Source organism: Balaenoptera acutorostrata, chromosome 1, assembly GCF_949987535.1.
Source record: "Balaenoptera acutorostrata chromosome 1, mBalAcu1.1, whole genome shotgun sequence".
Classification (NCBI taxonomy): Eukaryota; Metazoa; Chordata; class Mammalia; order Artiodactyla; family Balaenopteridae; genus Balaenoptera; species Balaenoptera acutorostrata.
The window spans coordinates 96,693,039-96,712,440 of record NC_080064.1 but is presented as its reverse complement, the minus strand read 5'-3'; the positions used below and the strand labels follow the sequence as shown (position 1 = coordinate 96,712,440).

The 19,402-nt window shown below is 46.9% G+C and overlaps 1 protein-coding gene across 3 annotated transcripts in view; it reads right to left on the bottom strand.

Annotated features, from left to right (window-relative positions):
* Window positions 1-3,147: 3,147 nt before the first annotated feature.
* Window positions 3,148-19,402, bottom strand: part of ELAPOR1 (endosome-lysosome associated apoptosis and autophagy regulator 1) — a 69,420-nt gene continuing 53,165 nt past the window's right edge. For all 3 annotated transcript variants that reach the window (XM_007169475.3, XM_007169476.2, XM_007169477.3), the window contains 14 exons: window positions 16,473-16,653; window positions 15,611-15,739; window positions 15,110-15,200; window positions 13,391-13,496; window positions 12,986-13,123; window positions 11,938-12,201; window positions 10,476-10,649; window positions 8,248-8,428; window positions 7,848-7,944; window positions 7,275-7,376; window positions 5,975-6,101; window positions 5,719-5,897; window positions 5,028-5,193; window positions 3,148-3,916 (listed from right to left, as the gene is read on the bottom strand). In XM_007169475.3, coding sequence (XP_007169537.2) covers window positions 3,848-3,916; window positions 5,028-5,193; window positions 5,719-5,897; window positions 5,975-6,101; window positions 7,275-7,376; window positions 7,848-7,944; window positions 8,248-8,428; window positions 10,476-10,649; window positions 11,938-12,201; window positions 12,986-13,123; window positions 13,391-13,496; window positions 15,110-15,200; window positions 15,611-15,739; window positions 16,473-16,653 — 2,004 coding nt within the window. In that variant the 3' untranslated portion in view covers window positions 3,148-3,847. The remainder of the gene's footprint in view (window positions 3,917-5,027; window positions 5,194-5,718; window positions 5,898-5,974; window positions 6,102-7,274; window positions 7,377-7,847; window positions 7,945-8,247; window positions 8,429-10,475; window positions 10,650-11,937; window positions 12,202-12,985; window positions 13,124-13,390; window positions 13,497-15,109; window positions 15,201-15,610; window positions 15,740-16,472; window positions 16,654-19,402) is intronic.

The following is a 19,402-nucleotide window of genomic DNA, read 5'->3' as shown; positions in this document are numbered from 1 at the left end:
CCAGGTGAGCAATGATATGAAAGAACTTAGTCCAGGCTTGACACATAGAAATGCCGAATTAATGTGAGCTTCCTACTTTCCTTCTTAAAAGTTTAGACTTGATCCTATAAGCAGGGGTGATATTTAAAATATTTAACCACCAGTACAACCCAGGTACCACCCAGTCAAAACAAATTTGGGTCACAACTAATCAGCTGAGGGAATTCTTTGTAGGGGATTAAGTGCCCTCAACTAGAGTGAAGGAAAGCACGGAAGCAGGAAAATCCAGCTGCTCTGGGAAATGGTGGGTCCTTGATGTCCTCTAGGGTTTTATCCACATCTAGTCCATAATAATCCATGTCATACCCAAATAAGCTAATTTTACCTGTCTTTGTAGGCACATTGGTATGTGGCTGGCCTCAGTGCCACCCAAGGGAAAACTGAACTGGAACGGAATGGAACTGACATTCTAAGTGTTTTATGTGTTCTCTTTTTCGATCCTCACCCAATCTTGGGGGGTAAGGCATCATCAGGTGTGTTTTATTATTGTGGAAACTGAGGCTTTGATTGATGGCTGATTCTTCAACAGGTGGTGAGAGGCTTCTAGCATAGGTCCCTATTGCTCCCAAGTATGCTCTTTTCTCTGTCACTCTGGGGTTCCAGAATCCTTCTCTTCAGTTTAAGCTTCAAGGACATTTACCACTTCTCACTCACCCATCCAGCCATCCAACCTATGTTCAAGAAAAACAGCTGAAAGGTATGTTTTTATTTCACAAAAAAGTATGACATGCGATACCCATCCCCTAACAATCTACAAACTCTTGGAATACAGAGTAAAAAGGAAATCCAACCAGTCCTGATGAGGCAAAAACTTGATTTCACAAAGCTGAAAAATCCATTACAAAGTCTCTGTTGTATAAATATAGTCAGTCTTATCTTTAATGTAGAGTGAGACAAAAAAAAAAAAAGTTTTGTTGGCATAAGAAATCCCTGTCCTTGAATACACCACAGTCTTCATTTGTACTCCCAGACAAATACAGGTGACACCTACATGATGAGAGTTACATGTGTGTTCTCGGACTCTAAGTAACCAAATGGGATTTAAGTATTTTGTCTCCTGAGCCCACACTCCCTCCCCCAATAGCTTGTGCAAAATGCTATAGCCTTAGTTTGCTAAAAGCTTTTCCCATATAAAATAACATGTGTCTGTTCTAAATCTGATTGTGGTAATGGGTGTACAATTCTGTGAGTATACTAAAATTTATTGAATTGTACATTTTAAATGAGTGACTTGTATGGTATTTGGATTACACTTCAATAGAGCTATTAAAAAATATCTAACATGTGTCTAAGTTGCTAGGGGAGCAACAGGTGACCCCGATAGCATAACTCAGGAGTTCCTGGCAGGATGCAGGGAAGATCTGCAGAAGTCGGTACACTAAGGGGTGTACCCCTTAGGAGATCCTTAAAATATTATGACTAAGTCAATGGAGTTTGAGTTTGCTCTAGGGGCACTCAGATTCATGATGTCAGAATAAAGAAGTCAATGGGGTATGTACTTTTTCTGAGTGATTCTAGAATAGTCTAAGAATCTTCCATGGCCTTTATCACAAAAGAAATTTATTTGGTGGAAAAGCGGTTGCCCGGGGTATTGCTGAGGCTACAGAAAACTTCAGGCTGGAGCTTGGAACCTGGCTATCTGCATACACTGGGAGAAATTCCAGCATGGCCACAGGTTCTGAGAGCCTGAGTCCCACAGGAGGAGGGAGAACTTAGATACCAAAGAAAAGCTTCTAGATTTATTGAACCAAAGGGACTGCCTGTCTTCAGTGATGCTGTTGTTGGCCAGAAGTCACAGCAGGGTTCCAATTCTCACTGACCCTTTTATAAGATCATTGCCAAGGCAGCAGTGGCCAATCACATCAGCAAACCATCATGTGGCAGACAAACCACTTACAAGTGCCGTCTCCATTCTTTACCTACCATCTGGTCACCAAATAGTCACTTGAGAAAGGAGACAGGCACAAACCATGGGCAACAGGGCCCTTGAACAAGGATGGTCATTCTAGCCTGACAGTGAGGGAAGGAGAATAGCCATTAGTAGAAAGAAAAAGAGAATTTAAACTCTTGCTCTGGTTTTACCATTTCTAGTTACTTAAAGTTCATCAGTTATACTTGTTGTGAAAGTGGAGAAAAGGGGCACAGAGGACATTCACTTTACTCACCTTTCAAAACAGATGCTGCCAGAAGGTGGGGCTGGAAGTCTTTTTAGTTTTTCAGCACACAAAGGAAATGAGAACAGGAAGAAGGGAAGGACAGGGGCATGAAAGTGTAAGGGTTCCCAGTTTGGTGAACACCTTGTCCAACTCCCCTAGTGTTTCCTCCTTGAAGACTGATCTGGATCTACTTACTGCTGGGGCATGGGCTACAAGTCCATGCCTTTCTTGGCCAGCCTAGAGGTTGTTTATTCTGTGGCTGAGCAGATGAATTAAGTTTAGAAGCAGACATCATGGCCACCTCAGGTCCATCCCATTGTGGGCTGGCTCTCTAGTAGGGCCCCGTTAAAATCTTGACCTCCTTGTGCTCTTTCAAAATATGACACACCTGTTGGGCTTCCCTGGTGGCGCAGTGGTTGAGAATCTGCCTGCCAATGCAGGGGATGTGGTGTTCGAGCCCTGGTCTGGGAAGATCCCACATGCCGCGGAGCGGCTGGGCCCGTGAGCCACAATTACTGAGCCTGCGCGTCTGGAGCCTGTGCTCCGCAACAAGAGAGGCTGTAATAGTGAGAAGCCCGCGCACCGCGATGAAGAGTGGCCCCCGCTTGCCGCAACTAGAGAAAGCCCTCGCACAGAAACGAAGACCCAACACAGCCATAAATAAATAAATAATAATAATAAAAAAAGAATTTATAAAAAAAAAAATATGACACACCTGTTCCCTAATATGGCCCAAGCCTCTAGGAATGGGGCACTCAAGGATGAGGAATTTTCCTCACTGGCAATGTTTGTCATTTCTGGGTAGAAGCAAGGAGAGAATAAAGCTAGAACATCTGGGATTGGGGCTTACCTGGTTCCCTTTAGTGTCATAGGGAGATGGTGGGAGGTTAAAAAAAAAAAAAAAAGGCAGGGGGTTGGGGGGAGACTAGATCCATCAGGGCTTTTCCCATTTTCTCAATGAACTTTTTCCTTTGGCTCCAGTGAGAATAGTTATAGCTTACTCAAGAAAAGGGAATGAAGTCCCCAGTTTAAAAAACAAAATAAAACCTTCCTTTATTGCCTCTTTGTGCTTATCAAGCCCTTTCTTACCCAGGGCTTACTCATCTGGCCCTCAGCCTATCCACTATACCAGCTTGAGTTGGTTATCCAGGAGAGATGAATCCAGGCAACCGTGAAGACGGTTCATCAGGGGATGCCAGTACCCTCCTCACCCAGCCTCTCTCCTAAAGAGATCACGAGCTGAGGGCACATGATCAGGGAGACTCCCAGCTGCTTGTGCCCTTAAGTAAGAGGACAGGGGAAGGAATTTCTATACTTAAAAAAGAGAGAAATACTTTTGTTCCAGAGCTATAAGAAAGATGAGCAGATGAATCTATGGCTCCGATGGCTGGTCCATTTTGGGAAACAAGATGCAAGCAAGGGAGTAATATATAAACAAAGTGTGGGTATATTTGGCAAGTTTGAGGCAAGCAGAAAGGAGGGTTTGGGTACTCTATAAAAAAACAAAGATCTGAAATTCAAACTTCTTCTGATAAGGCCACAACGAAGAGATTTCCAGCAGTGGGTGTTGCAGGAAACTGGCACCCACATTGCCACAGGCTTGCAAGGTGATGTGCCCAGGTGAGGAGGCAGGTGAAGTAGGGCAGCGCCCCTCACAGGTCCATGTCTGGGCCTCCTGAGGATGTCTTCAGTGGCACCGAGTCAAATCCATCAGGAGTCCTCTGAAAGAGAGATGGTGACAGGAGCTGGCTGCTGCACGTGGGCAAGTTTGGGGAACAAAGGAGAGAAATGGAAAATAGGTGACAGAAGGAACCCTCATGAAATTCCTGCTTTCAGTGGCTTTGTGGAGACATGGACCTAAGATATCCTCTATTCTTCTTGCTCCTTTCAGCCAGCCAGAGGGTAAGAAATATCTTTAAAACCCCTTGCTCTGCATCTGTGTTGAATTCTAGAAGTTCCAGAAAGACTCAAGCGTCCCAGGATAAATTGTTCTCCCATTGGTTAAAAAAAAAAAAAAAATTCAAGGTCTAAGGAGGCCAAGGGAGTCACCCTGGAAGATCAGCACAAAGGGAATGAGATTCGGCCAAGTAAACACCTCCCCACCTTCCTTTCCTCGCCATCCCTCCCCACCCCATTTGGATGAACTGGTTCAGGGCAGCAGTGAGCTGTGGGCACTGGCAGAGTGGGGCTGCAGAGGGCAGCGGCCCTGGAAGAGTTGCTTGAATGTTCTCTGCTTGCCCCAGGCCCAGCGACAGTGTTGTCTGTATTACATTTATGAGCTCCAGACTCACTCACCCACCCACACAGAGTCAGCTCTTCCAGCTCAGAGTTGCTCAGTGGTGAACAGCTTAGACTAAGCTATGACTCAGCCTCCAAAGGACTGGGCCCAGACATCCGTGGGACAGCACCCTCCAATGGCCAAAGGAGAGCCGCACTTCTATCGGAAGTTGATCCTAGAGATCACCTCTTCCCCTCCCTCCAAAAAAGAAAAAAAAGAAAAAAAAAAGGGCAGGGGGGAGGGGGTCATGAATCTTACAACATGGGTGGTTCAGTACTTCTGGAAGTTAAAAGGCCCAAACAGTCCATCCACTGGAGTGCATGTCGGGAGAGAAGGAGCCTAGTCAATAGCAGCCTTGGGCCCCAGGGGAAAGAGTATTGGTGTGGAAATACAGAAGGCAGAAGCCAGGATTCACAGGGTGGGGGGATAGAATAGTATGGAGGATGGGGAGCAGAGTAGTGGTCCCTGAACAGTGTGGAGTCATTCAGTACCCTAGGACTGGTATCTTCTCCAGCCCTCCAGGCTGACCTCAGTGCACTGGCCAGGCTCCCTACCTTGGAGGTAAATGATCTGATCTTCCCAAAGAGTGACTTCTTGCTGGTAAAGATGAGGTCATCCTCCACATCCTCGCCTTCCATGATGGCACAGCTGTCGGCTGCTGGCAGGTCACAGTCCTTGAGGGTAGCATTCATCACCAGCTTGGAGTATTTGTACTCTAGCCTATGAAACAAGGGGATGGGAAAGACAAGACACCAACATGTGGAATAAAAGGGAAAGAGGCAGAAAGGCTGGGCTGTAAAGAGATATCCCCATACCATGGGTAATGGAACTGAAGCATAGCAAAATGGTGTTGGGCTGGGCATATAGCTAAGGAATCCGACTCCCAAGTCAGGGATCTTTTTCCTCAAGTAGAGGTGTTTCTGTGATCTCAAAACTTAATAGAAATAATGGAATTGTAAAGTCATTATTTTTATCATTAATAATAACAAATTAAGAATTCTCTTTGCTTTTCCTTTGAGAATCTAACAGCCCTTCACAGACTGCCATGTGATACCATCCCTGTTTAGGAGTCAGGATAACCAAGGCATACACTGGATAAGTGGCTCAACACGTCTCTGGCCAGAGTCACAGGGACTGTGGCCAATGCCAGAGAATAGCCCCATGAATTTATACTCTCAGATATTCTCTTCCCAGCTCAATGATCCAACCCTGGCCATCCCCAAACTGCAATACCCCAACATGTACTTTTGATTCTTTTTCCAAAAGTAACAGGTCAAGACGGTAAGCAGGATGGCAGTGCAGGTGCCTGCAGAGATGCCCACTTTCAGCCAGAAGTCTATCGTTTTGCAGATGGTGACTCTCTGCTCAGGCAGGGAGATGCCACCCGAGCACAGCTTTGGTTCTCGCCACACATAAGTAGTCTTCTATCGGGGAGAAAAACAAGGAACTCAGATATCACATTCCCTTGTCTCCTGGGAAGTCCCCGAGCAGAGACACCTACCTGGATCCCGGCCACGCAGCTGCTGACAATAGCGTGGTAGTCAGCAGCCGAGCAGAGTGGGCAAGCGGCCGCGCTCTCCCACAGGAAGTGGAAGTTACAACCATCACAGGTCCCATCGGAGCATGTGCTAGCAGAGCAGAAAGGAGACGTAAGCGCACACTCGCAGGACTGCTGGGAAGATCTGGCTGGAGTCGTGTCATCTCATAACTTGCCTGATCTGTCCTCTCCTTGCCAAACTGTTAGCTCCATCAGGATCCTTCCAACTAGTCCTTAACCCAGGTTTTGCTCTCCGATTTCCCTGATGATAAGAGGCCTTTCCGGCCTTCACCAGGGCTCCCACCCTCTGCCCGTTTGTTTCTGCTGACATCAGATGAGAACTAATGTAAGCTGTCTGAGCTCTAGCATGGCTGCCCAACTAACCCCTCAGAAGCTCCTGTCCAACCCATGGACATGTGACATTTTGCAAAAGTCATATGCAGCTTCCTGCAGAGGGTGGAGGTGGGGGCAGGGTTCAGGAATGAACTTCAGGTCACTGCTATCTGCAGTGTACTTTACTGTAACGTTTGCAACAATAATAGTGATCTTACATTTTGACAACACTGCTGGGTCAAAATGTGCTGCTTGGCTCCCCATCTCCCTGATCAGTTGTTGTCTAGGAGCAGCATTTCCCAAACCATCTTCCTCAAGACTGGTACCCCTCAAGATGTTAGTGTTATGTGAAAAAAAGGAAGGTTGGCGGGGGAAGGGTACTGTAATCAAATTAGTTCAGGAGTCCTCAATTTAGTGCACTCAGCTATTAAACTCAGAATAGGGTCTTCCAGTTGTAGAGAGATTGCTAGGATTCCCTAAACCTTTACTAATCCTAATGATAATAGGAAGTAACCACATCTGGTGAAGTCCTCAAGTCTCATTATCTCATTTAATTCTCGTAACAAGCCCCCTGAGGGAATTTATTACTATCCTCATTTTACAAACAAGGAAGAAGAGGCCTAGAGAAGATAAGAACTGTATCCATAACAGAGCTGGTAAGTGGAGGAGGGGAATCGAATCTGGCTCTCAGCCCCAGCAGTTAGTCACTTTGCTAGGCAGCTGCTCCCATAATGGTCTGGGAGTGTGAGGGTAGTTTGACTCTTCCTTCTGTTCCATTCTTGACATCTAAAGACTGAGGGTTTGGAGCCATGACTGTGTCCCCAAGAACCCATTAATGGATCTCACATGGTTTGCTCTATTGCAGTACTCTTTGTTTGGTTCTTGGGACGTTATGAGGCCAAGGGAGGGAGACTTTGTTACATCCCTTTACCTTGGCAGCGACAGGCTTCCAGGAGCAGGTTTCAGCAGACTGCATCTGACGCGGATGGTGGTTGATCTCCCAGAACTGCAGGACTGGGTCACATCATTGGACCTGCAGAGAAAGCAGCCCCCATGGGGGAACGAGTCACTCATCTGTGTCATTGGAGAGCCACTAAGTAAAGTCAACATGGAACAGTTCCCTCACTGGGGAAGTCTGGACTTGAGCTGTGGCCTGACACACAGGAGAGTGTTGGGGTCAGGGAGATCTGGTCAAGGGGAAATGCACTGGTCTAGGAAAGGCGAGCAGATGCACAACCCTGGAGCATCCCTTAAGCAGGAAGGGTAGTCTGCCACAGGTCATCCAGTATTCCTCCCTGCCACCAGGGGCAGACCTGCCCCAGGAATACCCAAGAAGCTAGGATGGGGAACTCCCAGCCTTTAGTGCTCATTGCTGGGCAGGTCTGCTAGACCTTGGAAGTGGTCTGGCTTGATAAGTAGTAGGTGGCTAGAGAGGGAGGGACACCACAGAAATTGCGGAGGAGCCCTGGGTTTCACTTGCATTAGCCTGGCTTCTCATTTTCACCTATAAAAGAAGATCACGTCCGGTATTCCCAAGGGCTCCGGGTGGAAAAGTTCAGCTGGGGAGGTGATTCCGTCCAGAGTCATATCTGTTGTCACCCCTGCCAAATTAGAGCTCCTAATTAGTCCTCACTAGTAGCATTTAGCTGGCAACCACTTCTGTTCTTTCAATACCTGTCCACATCCCACCTTCCTTCATCTCATCACATCCTTGAGTGGCTCATGAAAGGGTGAACCAAAGGTTTGTCAGTGGCCCCAGGGGCATTTCGTACCCCAGGATGGAATAGGAAACAGAGGTCAGGAGGTTGGGCCCCTCACCTGGGGCCTTTTACCTCAGAGCCTGGTAGGCTCACTCTCTCTTACACAGACACGCTCAGACAGGCGAGAGCAGCTGTGTTACTCACCGATAAGCCGATCTGCGAGGCTAACAGGCTGCGAGGACACTCCGGCCTTGTAGCCTGTCACCTCCGGGGGAATGATGACTGCCTGACACACGTAGGCTGTGATGGATTTGGAGAAACCTGACTCACCCTCAGGAATCCGGAGGTCAGTGACATTGTCAGTGCACACGGACATTTTCTTACCCTGGGCAGGGGGATGTGGGGAGGAAGTGGGAAGGAATGAATGATCACAGAAGAACTCCCAAAAGGGAACAGGGAACAGTTCTTCCGTGTCTAAAATTTCAACCTTCTAAGAGTGTATTGCAGTGGAACGATTCATCCCAGTTCTAATTACAAGACAGATTTTAAAAGATAAAGAAGCTAAGAATAAGGCCTAGGTGTCCTAATTTCCGGAACTCTGGCTCAGGGATCCCCAGTCTTTTGTTTCCTTGGAGTCACTTGGGAGCCCTATATGAGCAGGGTTGTGAAGGTGGCAACTGATTTGGAGATCTAATCTACCAGCCCACCAGTTAAGGGCCTTCCTTATCCTAGTCAGTTTTCTAGGCAGATACTGAAATGTGTAACTAATCCCATGAAATTTATCTGGACCTCTGGCCTGCTTCCCATTCCCTTTCTGTGTCTTCCTTGGAGCTGTGATTCTACCATTCTTACTTTGGAAGCACCTTCCAGAGTGTCCTGGGGGTTAAAACAGACCCCATAACCAGCTCTCTCCCTGCCTTGAGGTAGGACATCTTAGGACCTACTGGACCCTATTCCATTAAAAAATATCTATCAACAGAAGAAAGATTGCTTCTCCTCCAGTCTTTAACAACCCATACTGTATAGAATAGAACTCTGGAAGATGGAGGTAATTGAAACTCCTTCCTCGAGATTTTGTAATAGAAGAGATATTGAGATACTGTTCCTTTAAAAATTCTTCAAATTTATGGAATATGAATATATAACATGTTTGCTAATATAAGATCATTTGTTCAATATTTTAAATTTAAGTGGACCAAGCATTTAGAATGTAGGATTTTCAATATGATAAATTTTATTACAAATAGAGCTAAGTTGCTAAATCTGTTATCTCAGTTTATTTTCAAGATTGTAAAAAATAGGTAAAGAACATGAGAACAGAAAGGAACCTTTAGATTAGATAAGAATAAGGGAGCAAAGAAAAGAAAACTCACAGACTCTCCAAATTCCCATCTTCTCTCTCCCAACTCACTGATTGAAACTTTTGCTGCATGGGGCTTGCTTTAATCAGTCTCAATTCCTGAGTTATCACTGTCACTTCTGAGGCTTTAACTTCTTCAAAGACTTCTTAAAAACAAGATCGAGACATCTGTCTCTAATCTTTCACAGATTAGTTTATTTCTTGGCATGTTCCCTCTATAAACACAAATCAACTTTTTTGCATGCTGCAGAAGATGGGTAGAAGCTGTGTGGAATAAAGGCCTAACCTCCACACACAGTCACAGACTAAATGCTCAAGACGCTTTTTATTTTGCAACATTTGAAATTAACTTTCCAGCCGCTAATCCTGGCTTGTTTGTAATTTAGTCAAGTGCAGTGGTGGTGTGATTACCCTTTACATTTCTGCCTTTGAATTTTGCATCCAAAATATTTGCAGCAGCCTGAAATGCTGATGGTAACATGTACTGTCAGCAAAGATACATGTAGATGAAATAAAGAGTAATTTATTTTATTCAGCCTCTAGAAAACGAAAGGCAAGTGTCATGATTACTGAAGACTGCTTTTTTAAGGAAAAAAAATCTTTCTCCTGCATAGTTTTTTTTTTAATTGAAATATAGTTGATATATGTGCATAGTTTTTATATAATCATTCTGAGGGAATAAAGGTCAGGGAGGAGTAAATCTACACCTTATTTTATTTTATTTTAATTTAAAAAATTAAAAAAACTTTTTTCGGCTGCACTGCACGGCTTGTGGGATTTCAGTTCCCCAACCAGGGATGGAACCCGGGCCCTGGCAGTGAAAGCACGGAGTCCTAACCACTGGACCGCCAGGGAATTCCCTACACCTTATTTTAAACACGTTCATTTTCCTAAATGTTTATAATCCAGATGATTTGATTTTAGAGGAGAAAGTCCTCAGGGAGAAAAATAATCATTTAAAAACCTTTGAATCTCCCCAGTCCTCTGCGATCTGAACCTCCCGTGTCCTCTGGCCTCTGATCCGCTGGCGCCCCCTTTCCGTTCTCACATGGTCAGTGCCTGCACAGCTTACCTGGTTTCCACAGAGACTGAGGGTAAAGTGGTGGAAATATTTCAGCCCTTTGGAAGTGAAGCTTGGCCCTCCAGCCAGAGAGACGGTGTTTTCCAAAGCCAAGAAGTTGTAGTCAAAAGTCCTGGTCGGAGTGCTGACTGAGAAGGTACAGTCATTGTAGCACAGGGAGTGGATCTGAGGGGAAAGGGGTCCGTCAGGCCGGCTGCGCAGGCAGGGCCTTGAGGAGGCCCCACGGAGAGTGGCAATCATTCTCCCCAGCCTGGTCCAGCCCACGCAGGGTGAGAGAAGAGGAAGTATGGATTAGGGGTGGGCATTAAAAGATGCGAAACAGGGGCTAGTGTGGTTTATGTACATCTTGCCATTCAATTATTAGCACATATATGATGTGCAAACCCAAACCTCTTATTTTTCAGTAGGTAGTTGGGTCAGATTCTGTAGCCTTGTTCCTATGCCTAGATTATAAAACTCTCTCAAGACACGAGATAGCCCTTCTTACTTTCAAGCAAAAGACAACAAGGTGCTAACTGGAAGAAGGGTGTCCAAGATGGCAGAAGAGAAGCTACAAGCCTGGTCCCCCTCCCCGCATTTAAAACTCACCGAACCCCAGATTACTTTTCCCCAGGCTCTCTGTAGGAAACTGAGCCATAAACCCCTTTCTTGCTCATTTTAAGGTCCCCAGGCAGCAGCGGCCTTACACAACTGTCAATCCCTCCCATAGCAGCAGAGGGAGCCCTGGGGGAGGAATTTTGCGGCAAAAGTCCAGGGTGCCCCGAAGAGGTTGCCAGGGGCCTGCAGAATTGATGCACTTACTGCACAGCTAAACTGAGCAGCATCTGCAGACTGTGTAAACAATGTCTTACAAATGTGTGTCCATGTGGTTGTGATTAGTAAAATTCAAGTTCACTTAAAAGCATTAATGAATAACTAAGAGCTTTTGGTCATAGTATTTTCTTAGATTCAGGAAGTGCATGGGGGAAACAGCACTGCTGCTCTGCTTTAGAAGAAACCCCTGGGAAAGGAGACAGCAATATGCCAGTTAACCATATGTCCCAGCAAAGGTGGGTTACCCTGCCCACAAAGAGGAGGCAGATTCCCATGATAACAGGCTGGACTGAAGTAGGCTGAATTTGAGCCACAAGTCCCACTACTCCTTCCCTTCAGGTGTCTGCACAGATGTCAAATAACCCTCTGGACCAGATGGTCACAGATCTCCCTTACCCATCCCCTGAAGATGAGACTCGCTCATGACTGAGGCCCAGACCCTGAAAACCAACCACTACAGCTAAGAACTCTCCATCTGTGGTCATAGCCTGGATGGGTATCCTCTAGGACACCAACCTGGGAGTATACTAGGGGGAGTCCTTGGGTATCAGCCCCTCAAGAACCCCACCCAGGACCCGGCACCCTCTGAGGTGGCCCATTCAGAGGGCCAAGGTTAGGATGCACGGCCAACTGCTGGCACCTTGTTGCTCTTGGTTCCTGGACCGCAGGTCATGCAGGCCTGGGCGCCATAAGGCTGGTGGGCTTTCAGGATTGTGTTAGGGGGGCAGGAGCGGCAGGTTCCTGAATCCCGATCGATATAGTAGCCAGCAGGACAAGAGGTGCAGGAGGAGCCTATGTCAGAGGCTTCCAGGGCACAAGGACGGCAGTAGGAAGCCACGCCATCCATGACATTGGTGACATTGATGGAGTAGATCTTGGCGACGTCATTGGTGTACTTTCTTCCCTGGAAACAGAGACAAGAGGAGAGTGGGCCAAGTCCTGGGCAGTAGCAATTGAGTGCTCTGGAAATAGTATGAGTATGACTTAATATTTTTTATCCCGTGATACTTGAGAAAAATCTTGAGAAACATCCTATTCTTTTTACTCACTTAACAGTAGCTCTTTATGTACATTTTGTGTCATTTTAAAATAAGACTGAACAATTTAAATGACATATAAAAATATTAAGTACCATGGGGAAATATGCGGTAGATGCTCATATTTTTTTAAAAAGCAGTTTTTTTCCTTATAAAAGAAAAAAAGTATTTGTAGAGAAATAAAGACTGTATAGGAGGTACTTCATATGTTAACTGGGTTATCTCTGGGTAGTAGGATTATGGGGGATTTTCTTCTTTTTGCTTATTTCTATCTTTTAAGTTTTCTTGCAATGAACCTACATTATTTTGAGTTAAGAAAATACAGCAAAACCGGAGTTATTATTATTAAAAACAAGAGCAGGACTGAACAGGGTATACCAGGTCAGGAACCACACGTGTCCTCAGGGCAGGTCTGCTGAGGAGGGACAGGTCATTTTAGGAGTTTACAGTGTCATTTTCCCCTGGAAGTCATTTGGACAAGGCTAGGTGCTCCTCAGGGGCTGGAATAGGTGTTCTTTGCTTGACTCCGTAGGAGTCTTCTAATCCCTGGATTCTGAAGCTCAACCTCATACTTAAGCTAATGCAGGACTCCTTCCAGGTTCAGAGGTCTCTTCTGGGCGCTGAGCATCTGAGTAAGGTCAGTAAGCTTACTGTCTCATGAAAAGTGGTTCTCTGGAAGGCCCAGGTGAAGCTCATGGTAGTGTTCTCCTCAATGATGTAGGTATAGGACTGTTTGCCTTTGGAACCTCTCCACGTCTCCACGGGACTGTTGGTCCTGGAATTCATACCCTGAACCCAAGACAGAGAAGTGAAGAAGGCATGATGGCTGGGTGGCTGGTGGGGAGGGGATGCCCATACCGCTGCCATCGTGGGGGCCATCACAGTGGGTTAGACCCGTATTAAACGGTGCAGTCCCCGACAGACAGTCAGGCTCTTCCTCCGCGAAATCACCTTAAGCAAGGGTGTCAGTTATGTTGATACCCCGACAGGGCAGAGGGGCCAACCCTCCCAATAGTCCCTGGAAGCCCCAAAGCAGGCAAAGAAAGGAAAACGTACCACCATGAAATAGAGCTCGCAGTTCACAGAACAGATGGTCTCAAAGACAAACGTGATCCTGGCCACCTCTTTATTCTCTGTGTCTGCCATCACTGACTGTGGAGGTCTGTGGGGCAGAAATCAAAAGTTGGTTCCAGAGACAGACAGTGCTAATTGAAGAGCCCAGATGGCAGCAAAGGGTCTGCTGGGGGACAGGATTAAGTTCTGAGTATGTTGGAAAGAGCATGGACTAAGTCCAATTCTGCCACCCTAGCTGTGTGAACTTGACCTAGACAAACTGTAGTTTCCTCATCTGTAAAACGGAGGTAATAATCTTTCTTATTTACCTCCCATCATTGTGGTAAGATCCGAAGGCATAACAGATGTGGAAGTGCTTTGTAAAATGCTGTATAGCCTCACAAGCAGAGTGTGGTCTCCAGACCCACTGAATCAGAATCTGTGCATTAACATGATTCCCAGGTGATTCATATGCACGTTAAAGTTTGAGAAGCATCGCTATCATAAGATGTCAATTGTCTGCATTCGCTCAGCAGCTCTCTCCCAGGGATAGTGGGGATTTTGCCTGGATTGAATTAGCAGGTACTTCAACTTGTTTCTTTAACAAGGTTCTCAGGCTGGTCCTTCTTTGGAGAAAGAGACAGCCATGCCTGATGGGTGGGGATGGCGGGGGCGATGAGTGGGGTGAGGAAGTGCTTTACTGCTATAATCATATTTGCAAATTGAAAAGTACTTTGGGGAGTGTTACCTCCCAAAAGTCTAAAAAGTTTGCTTACCTCATAAACATGGGATATAGCTATTTGGCTCTGAGTAATGTAAATTAAGGGAAGGGAAACCTTTTGAGCAACCGCTGTGGCTGAGCACTGTGCCAGGGATGGAAAGGAGGGAGCTTGAAGGAGGGAATGGAGAAGCCAAATTTGCAACCGGGACGCCGATTCAGTGGTTCCCCCTGACCTCTAAAGCACATATAGGCAGAAGAGTTCACTTTGGCTTTGGAAATCCATTTATGGCTTTTCTTTTGGCTTTGGCCATTTGCTTGAATTCTGAGGACCTCCAGTTCCCAGCTCCTCCCTACACAGTGGTGCTAACCGATGGGCTAGAAGAATCATCTCCATCTGAGTTAGTCCAAAATCACAGACTGTCAATCCCTCTTGTTTTACAGACAAGGAGCCTAAAGCCTATAGGGGCACAATGGCTTTCCCAAGTTCACCTAGCCAGTAGGTGGCAAAGCTCAAGTGCCCTATCTTCCAGTCCTGTGTTCTTTGCACCGTACCACCCTGCCTGTATTTTTTTTAATGGCAAACAAGTTGCTTATTATCCTAGGTCTTCTTGGGATATGGGGATAAATATGACAAGAATAATCCCTCCCAATCTTCTTGCCCCAAATAAAGATGAACTGTCTATGGGCACTTCTGGCCCTATTTTTTACAGGTTTTTAAAATCTTATCTGATGCTGTGAGGAGGAGGAATTCAAGTAGCATGTGGCCAAATGATGGGAGAAGCTAGACGGGATGAGAGAGCAGTAGGTAATCAGCATGGGCAGCAACTAAGAATGAGTGTTAGCATTCAGGTTAACTTTATCAGACCATAACCATGATCTCCTCTGTTCTGAACTGACACTTCCACAAGCCAGAAGCCCTCTCCTCTAAACATTCCAAGCTATGTGGGATTTGGATGTGGCCAAGGGTGGTGTGGGCTTCCCTTTAGCTTTGTACTCCTCACCTAAATCCTGGCACAACCAGAGTGAGAATCATGAAGTCATTGTCTGAGGCTCCAACAGCTGTATAAATGTGATCACCAGCCACCTCCCAGCCTGGAAAAGGAGAGGGAAGAGTTAATGCCCAGTGGTCTTGGGTGCAGGGCAAACGTGCACCCAGATGACACTCTGGAAGAGAGATAACACCATCCTTTGAGGCGTTCAGAATCACCGCCAAACAAACCATGTTACTTGTCTGGCTACTTTGGTCAAAGTCTCTGAAACTCTCAGAGCACACGGCCTTTGGAGTGTGTACACATTGTTTCTAGTTCTGTTTCTGTCTCTAAAACAGAGGCTTGGCAGAATATATATTATATGTCCATGGGCAGTGGAGCATGCAAGGGATTGCATGGCATGATTAGCTCATTTTTCTCCAGACATCCCTACTATGAAGAAACGTGAGGTGGGGAGAGCCCCTGTGGCAGTGCAGCGAGCTGAAAGCTCACAGTCAGGAGGGAGGCAGTTACCTGTCATGCCCTTGTACTCAAAGTTGATCCCACTGAGGACGGTCGTTTCCATGTTTGTGGGCAGCGTGTTCCACCATTTGTATTCGAATCCCACGGCAGGTTCGGTCCCCGCTGGGCAGTGGCTACAATCTGGGGAAGCCGTAAGATCCACGCATTCAGCAGGAAGGCCACAGCCACCCTTGCTGGAGCTGCTGTCACACAGACAAGTGGCAACAGGGGTGGGCAGCCCAACAAGAGTGGTGCTGAGCACCGTTGCACAGTGACATCAAGCTGACTCGAAAGCATTCTGACAAAGTATTTAACAAACTCAGGGTGTAAACACTGACCCTTCATTCTCATATTCCAATTAGGCTACTGGCCCGTCAAATTATTCATTTTAAAGCCTAAACATATCCTCTGGCCTGATACATATCGTTAATATTATTTGTCACATTGTTATCCTCAAATGCCTTCACATTAATAGGTATACAAATCCCCCCAACTCCTTTTTTGCAGAGTGGCTTACAAATTCTGGTTGTGTCAATGTGGCCATCCCAGCTCCCTAAACCTTCTAGGTAGCGTCCCCGCCACATGCTGGAAGCCTCTGATGTGAGGATTGGGTCCCTTCAGGCCTGAGTCCCATTCAAAGTTGGAATGAGGAGGAAGGCCGGCAGTTCTCAAGTATGACTCGGACCTACAGACAGGGCCCACCCTGACCTCTCTTCTCCTGAACATAGCCCTCAGAGGTGGCCTGGCCCTCCCTGCCTCCCTTGGAAGGACAGAGCCTGCGTTCAGCTGACACTGGGAGTGCCCACATGGCCCACCCATGTGGGTGGTGTGGGAATGGACGCGAGGCAGGGATTGGGGCGGGGGGAGGGGTTACCGGAGCCATTGGAATAAGAGCCATAAGGGCAGGGCTCGCAGGTGCTGCTGCTGTTGGTCTTGAAGAAACCAGGGTTGCAGGGTGGGCAGCGGGTCTTCATGCCAGAGGCGGGCAGCTTCACTGCCCCCTCCAGATCCTCACTGCAGATTTTCGGCTGGGCCCATTTGTACATGAGCTGTGTCTGCAGAAACAAAGCATGACTCAGCCTGCCTGTGTGGGATTAGCACATCTTCAGGAATTTACCTTGAGAGTGGGGGGATTCTGGGCTCCAATGAAAGCTCCACCACGGTGGGGCACTTTGTTTTGGTCACCGATATATCCCAGGCCCGTCGCCTAGTGCCTGGCACATGGTCGTGCTCAATAAATATCTGCTGAATGAATGTTGACTGGATGAAGAGGGATAGACCTAATGAGGACTCGTGTGTCGGATGGAATGGGGGGACCAGTTGCCTCCAGAGAAAGCTCTGATTGCAGTGTAGAATCTTATTACTACCAATGTCACAGGAAAAGCAGCTGGTGAAAATCCCAGAACACAAAAAGGCATGGAGTAGAGGTGGCTTATGTAACCCCTGGGGGGAAGAGAGGATGGCTGAGGTGTCCCAATTTGTCTTCCAAGTGTTGTCTTTGCTTTTTCACTTATTCAGTAGGCATCTATAGCAAGTCTAATACATCTATGTGACTCAGAGACGAATGACGCGGCCCCTGCCCTCAAGGAGCTCACCGTCTAGCAAGGGCACCAAGCACATAATAACAGTCCCCATGGGGGTATGGACACTACATTCTCTGGGACATCCAGGCAAGAGGAACGATGTTGGTTAAAGAACTCAAACTTCCAGTTATAAGATCAGTAAGTTCTGGGTATCTAAGGTACAGGTGATTAGAGTTAATAATACTGTATTATATACTTGAGAGCTGCTAAGAGAGTAGATATTAAACATTCTCACCACAGAAAAGAAATAGTAATTATGTGACCTGATGGAGCTGTTAGCTAGCTCTATGGTGGTCATCACCTTGCAGTATGTAAGTGTATAAAATCAATACATTGCACACCTTAAACTTACACAATGTTATGTGTCAGTTATATCTCAAAAAAACCAGGGGAAAAAGGCAAGAGGAACGGTCAGCCACCAAGTCCGTGGACAAGAGAAGCAATGTATCTGTCACTTACTAGGGTCGTCCCTAGTCTTTTGATGGAGAAATTGGATAGAGAAGAGGAGATGAATTACAGGAGGTCTCGGTGAATCAGGGGTGAGGTTGGGCAGTGTCAAGCTTCCCGTGTGGCTCTCGGGCAAGTCAGAAACAGAAGGATTGCATTGAGGTGATGATGCAAATGCTCTGTGTAGCATACCATACATGTGAAAAGGTGGGTGAATAAAGCATCGGTCCATTTTATTAAGGATAAGAAATGACAGGGTCTTAAAAGGGTCCCATGCTGCCTTCATTGAAGGTGAGCCCTGAGACAGACAACTCTTCTCCCCGCTCAGCTCAGCCTTTCTCCCTGTGAAGAGCAGCCAGTGACCAGAGACCTGGACTAGTGCTCTAACCTTATCTCACCTGGCTTGTCTCCCTGAGTCTCATAGAGAGAAAGGTCTGGGGAGCTGGTAGACTGATTGAGGCCATCTCTTGGAGCAGCACACACAGCAGCCCCAGTGGATCGGCCATCCTGGTCCCTGAGAAAGCCCTGAGGCACAGCAAAGCCCATAAAGGCAATAATAGGAGTCCCTTGATTTTTTTTTTTTTTAAAGCCTTATTCTTTTTTTTTTTTAATTTTATTTATTTATTTATTTATGGCTGTGTTGGGTCTTCGTTTCTGTGCGAGGGCTTTCTCTAGTTGTGGCAAGTGGGGGCCACTCCTCATCGCAGTGCGCGGGCCTCTCACTATCGCGGCCTCTTTTGCCGCGGAGCACAGGCTCCAGACGCGCAGGCTCAGTAATTGTGGCTCACGGGCCCAGCCGCTCTGCGGCACGTGGGATCTTCCCGGACCAGGGCTCGAACCCGTGTCCCCTGCATTGGCAGGCGGACTCCCAACCACTGCGCCACCAGGGAAGCCCCGAGTCCCTTGATTTTAAAATACAGCTTAGAAAACAAAATCCCGAGCAGAACCAGTGTGGGCCTGAGGGCTGAGACTTCTGTAAAGCACTCCTGGTGACTGCATATTCCTGTGCACTCCTTACCATGAATACTCCAGGGCTCCTCCCTGAGCTGTGCTTTGGCGGGGCTGCAAGGTGAGAGCACTGACTCTGGCCCCGCTCAGCATCTAAAGACCCTCAAGGTGATCAGGGGAGGGCAGACACCCAGGCTTGCAGGCATCAGAGCACACTACGGATCTAGAATGCCTTGGTCTAAGCCGGGAGGGGAAAGAGTGGGGCAGAAGGAAGCAAAGACAGCCACAATCGGCCACATGTTATGCCCTGGAGGGAGAAGAGGAGCCGGATTGTCCTCATTTAATTAGTGGGTCAACTGAGGCCAAGAAAATGACAATAATTTTTACAAGGTCATGCAGAACATCAGACACTATAGAACTGGGTCTAAGGTGCAACTGACAAGATGTATCATTTCGCCTGGCTGCTAGGGAAGGGGATTTTGTTCGAAACATGAGGGTGGGGTGGGGCAGTGCGGGGGTGGGGGTGGGCAGTAAGAGATGACTATAGAAACAATCACAGTAAAGGATTGGACTTTATCCCTCGCTTAATTAGCAAAAAGAGGATTCGGCCAGCCAGCCAGCCAGGAAACATTTATACATCCTAATAGCCAAGCATATGCTTAGTGCTGAATGATGCAGAGTTCCCCACTCCTATTTCTTGAGAGGTTCTGATTTAGGGATATAGGCAGTTCATTCAGAATGTCTAATCTGAGACAGATCCCTCCACTTGTGCCCTTGAGCCATCCCTGCTCATTTCCTGTTGTGCCTCGAAGTCATCAGGCACACA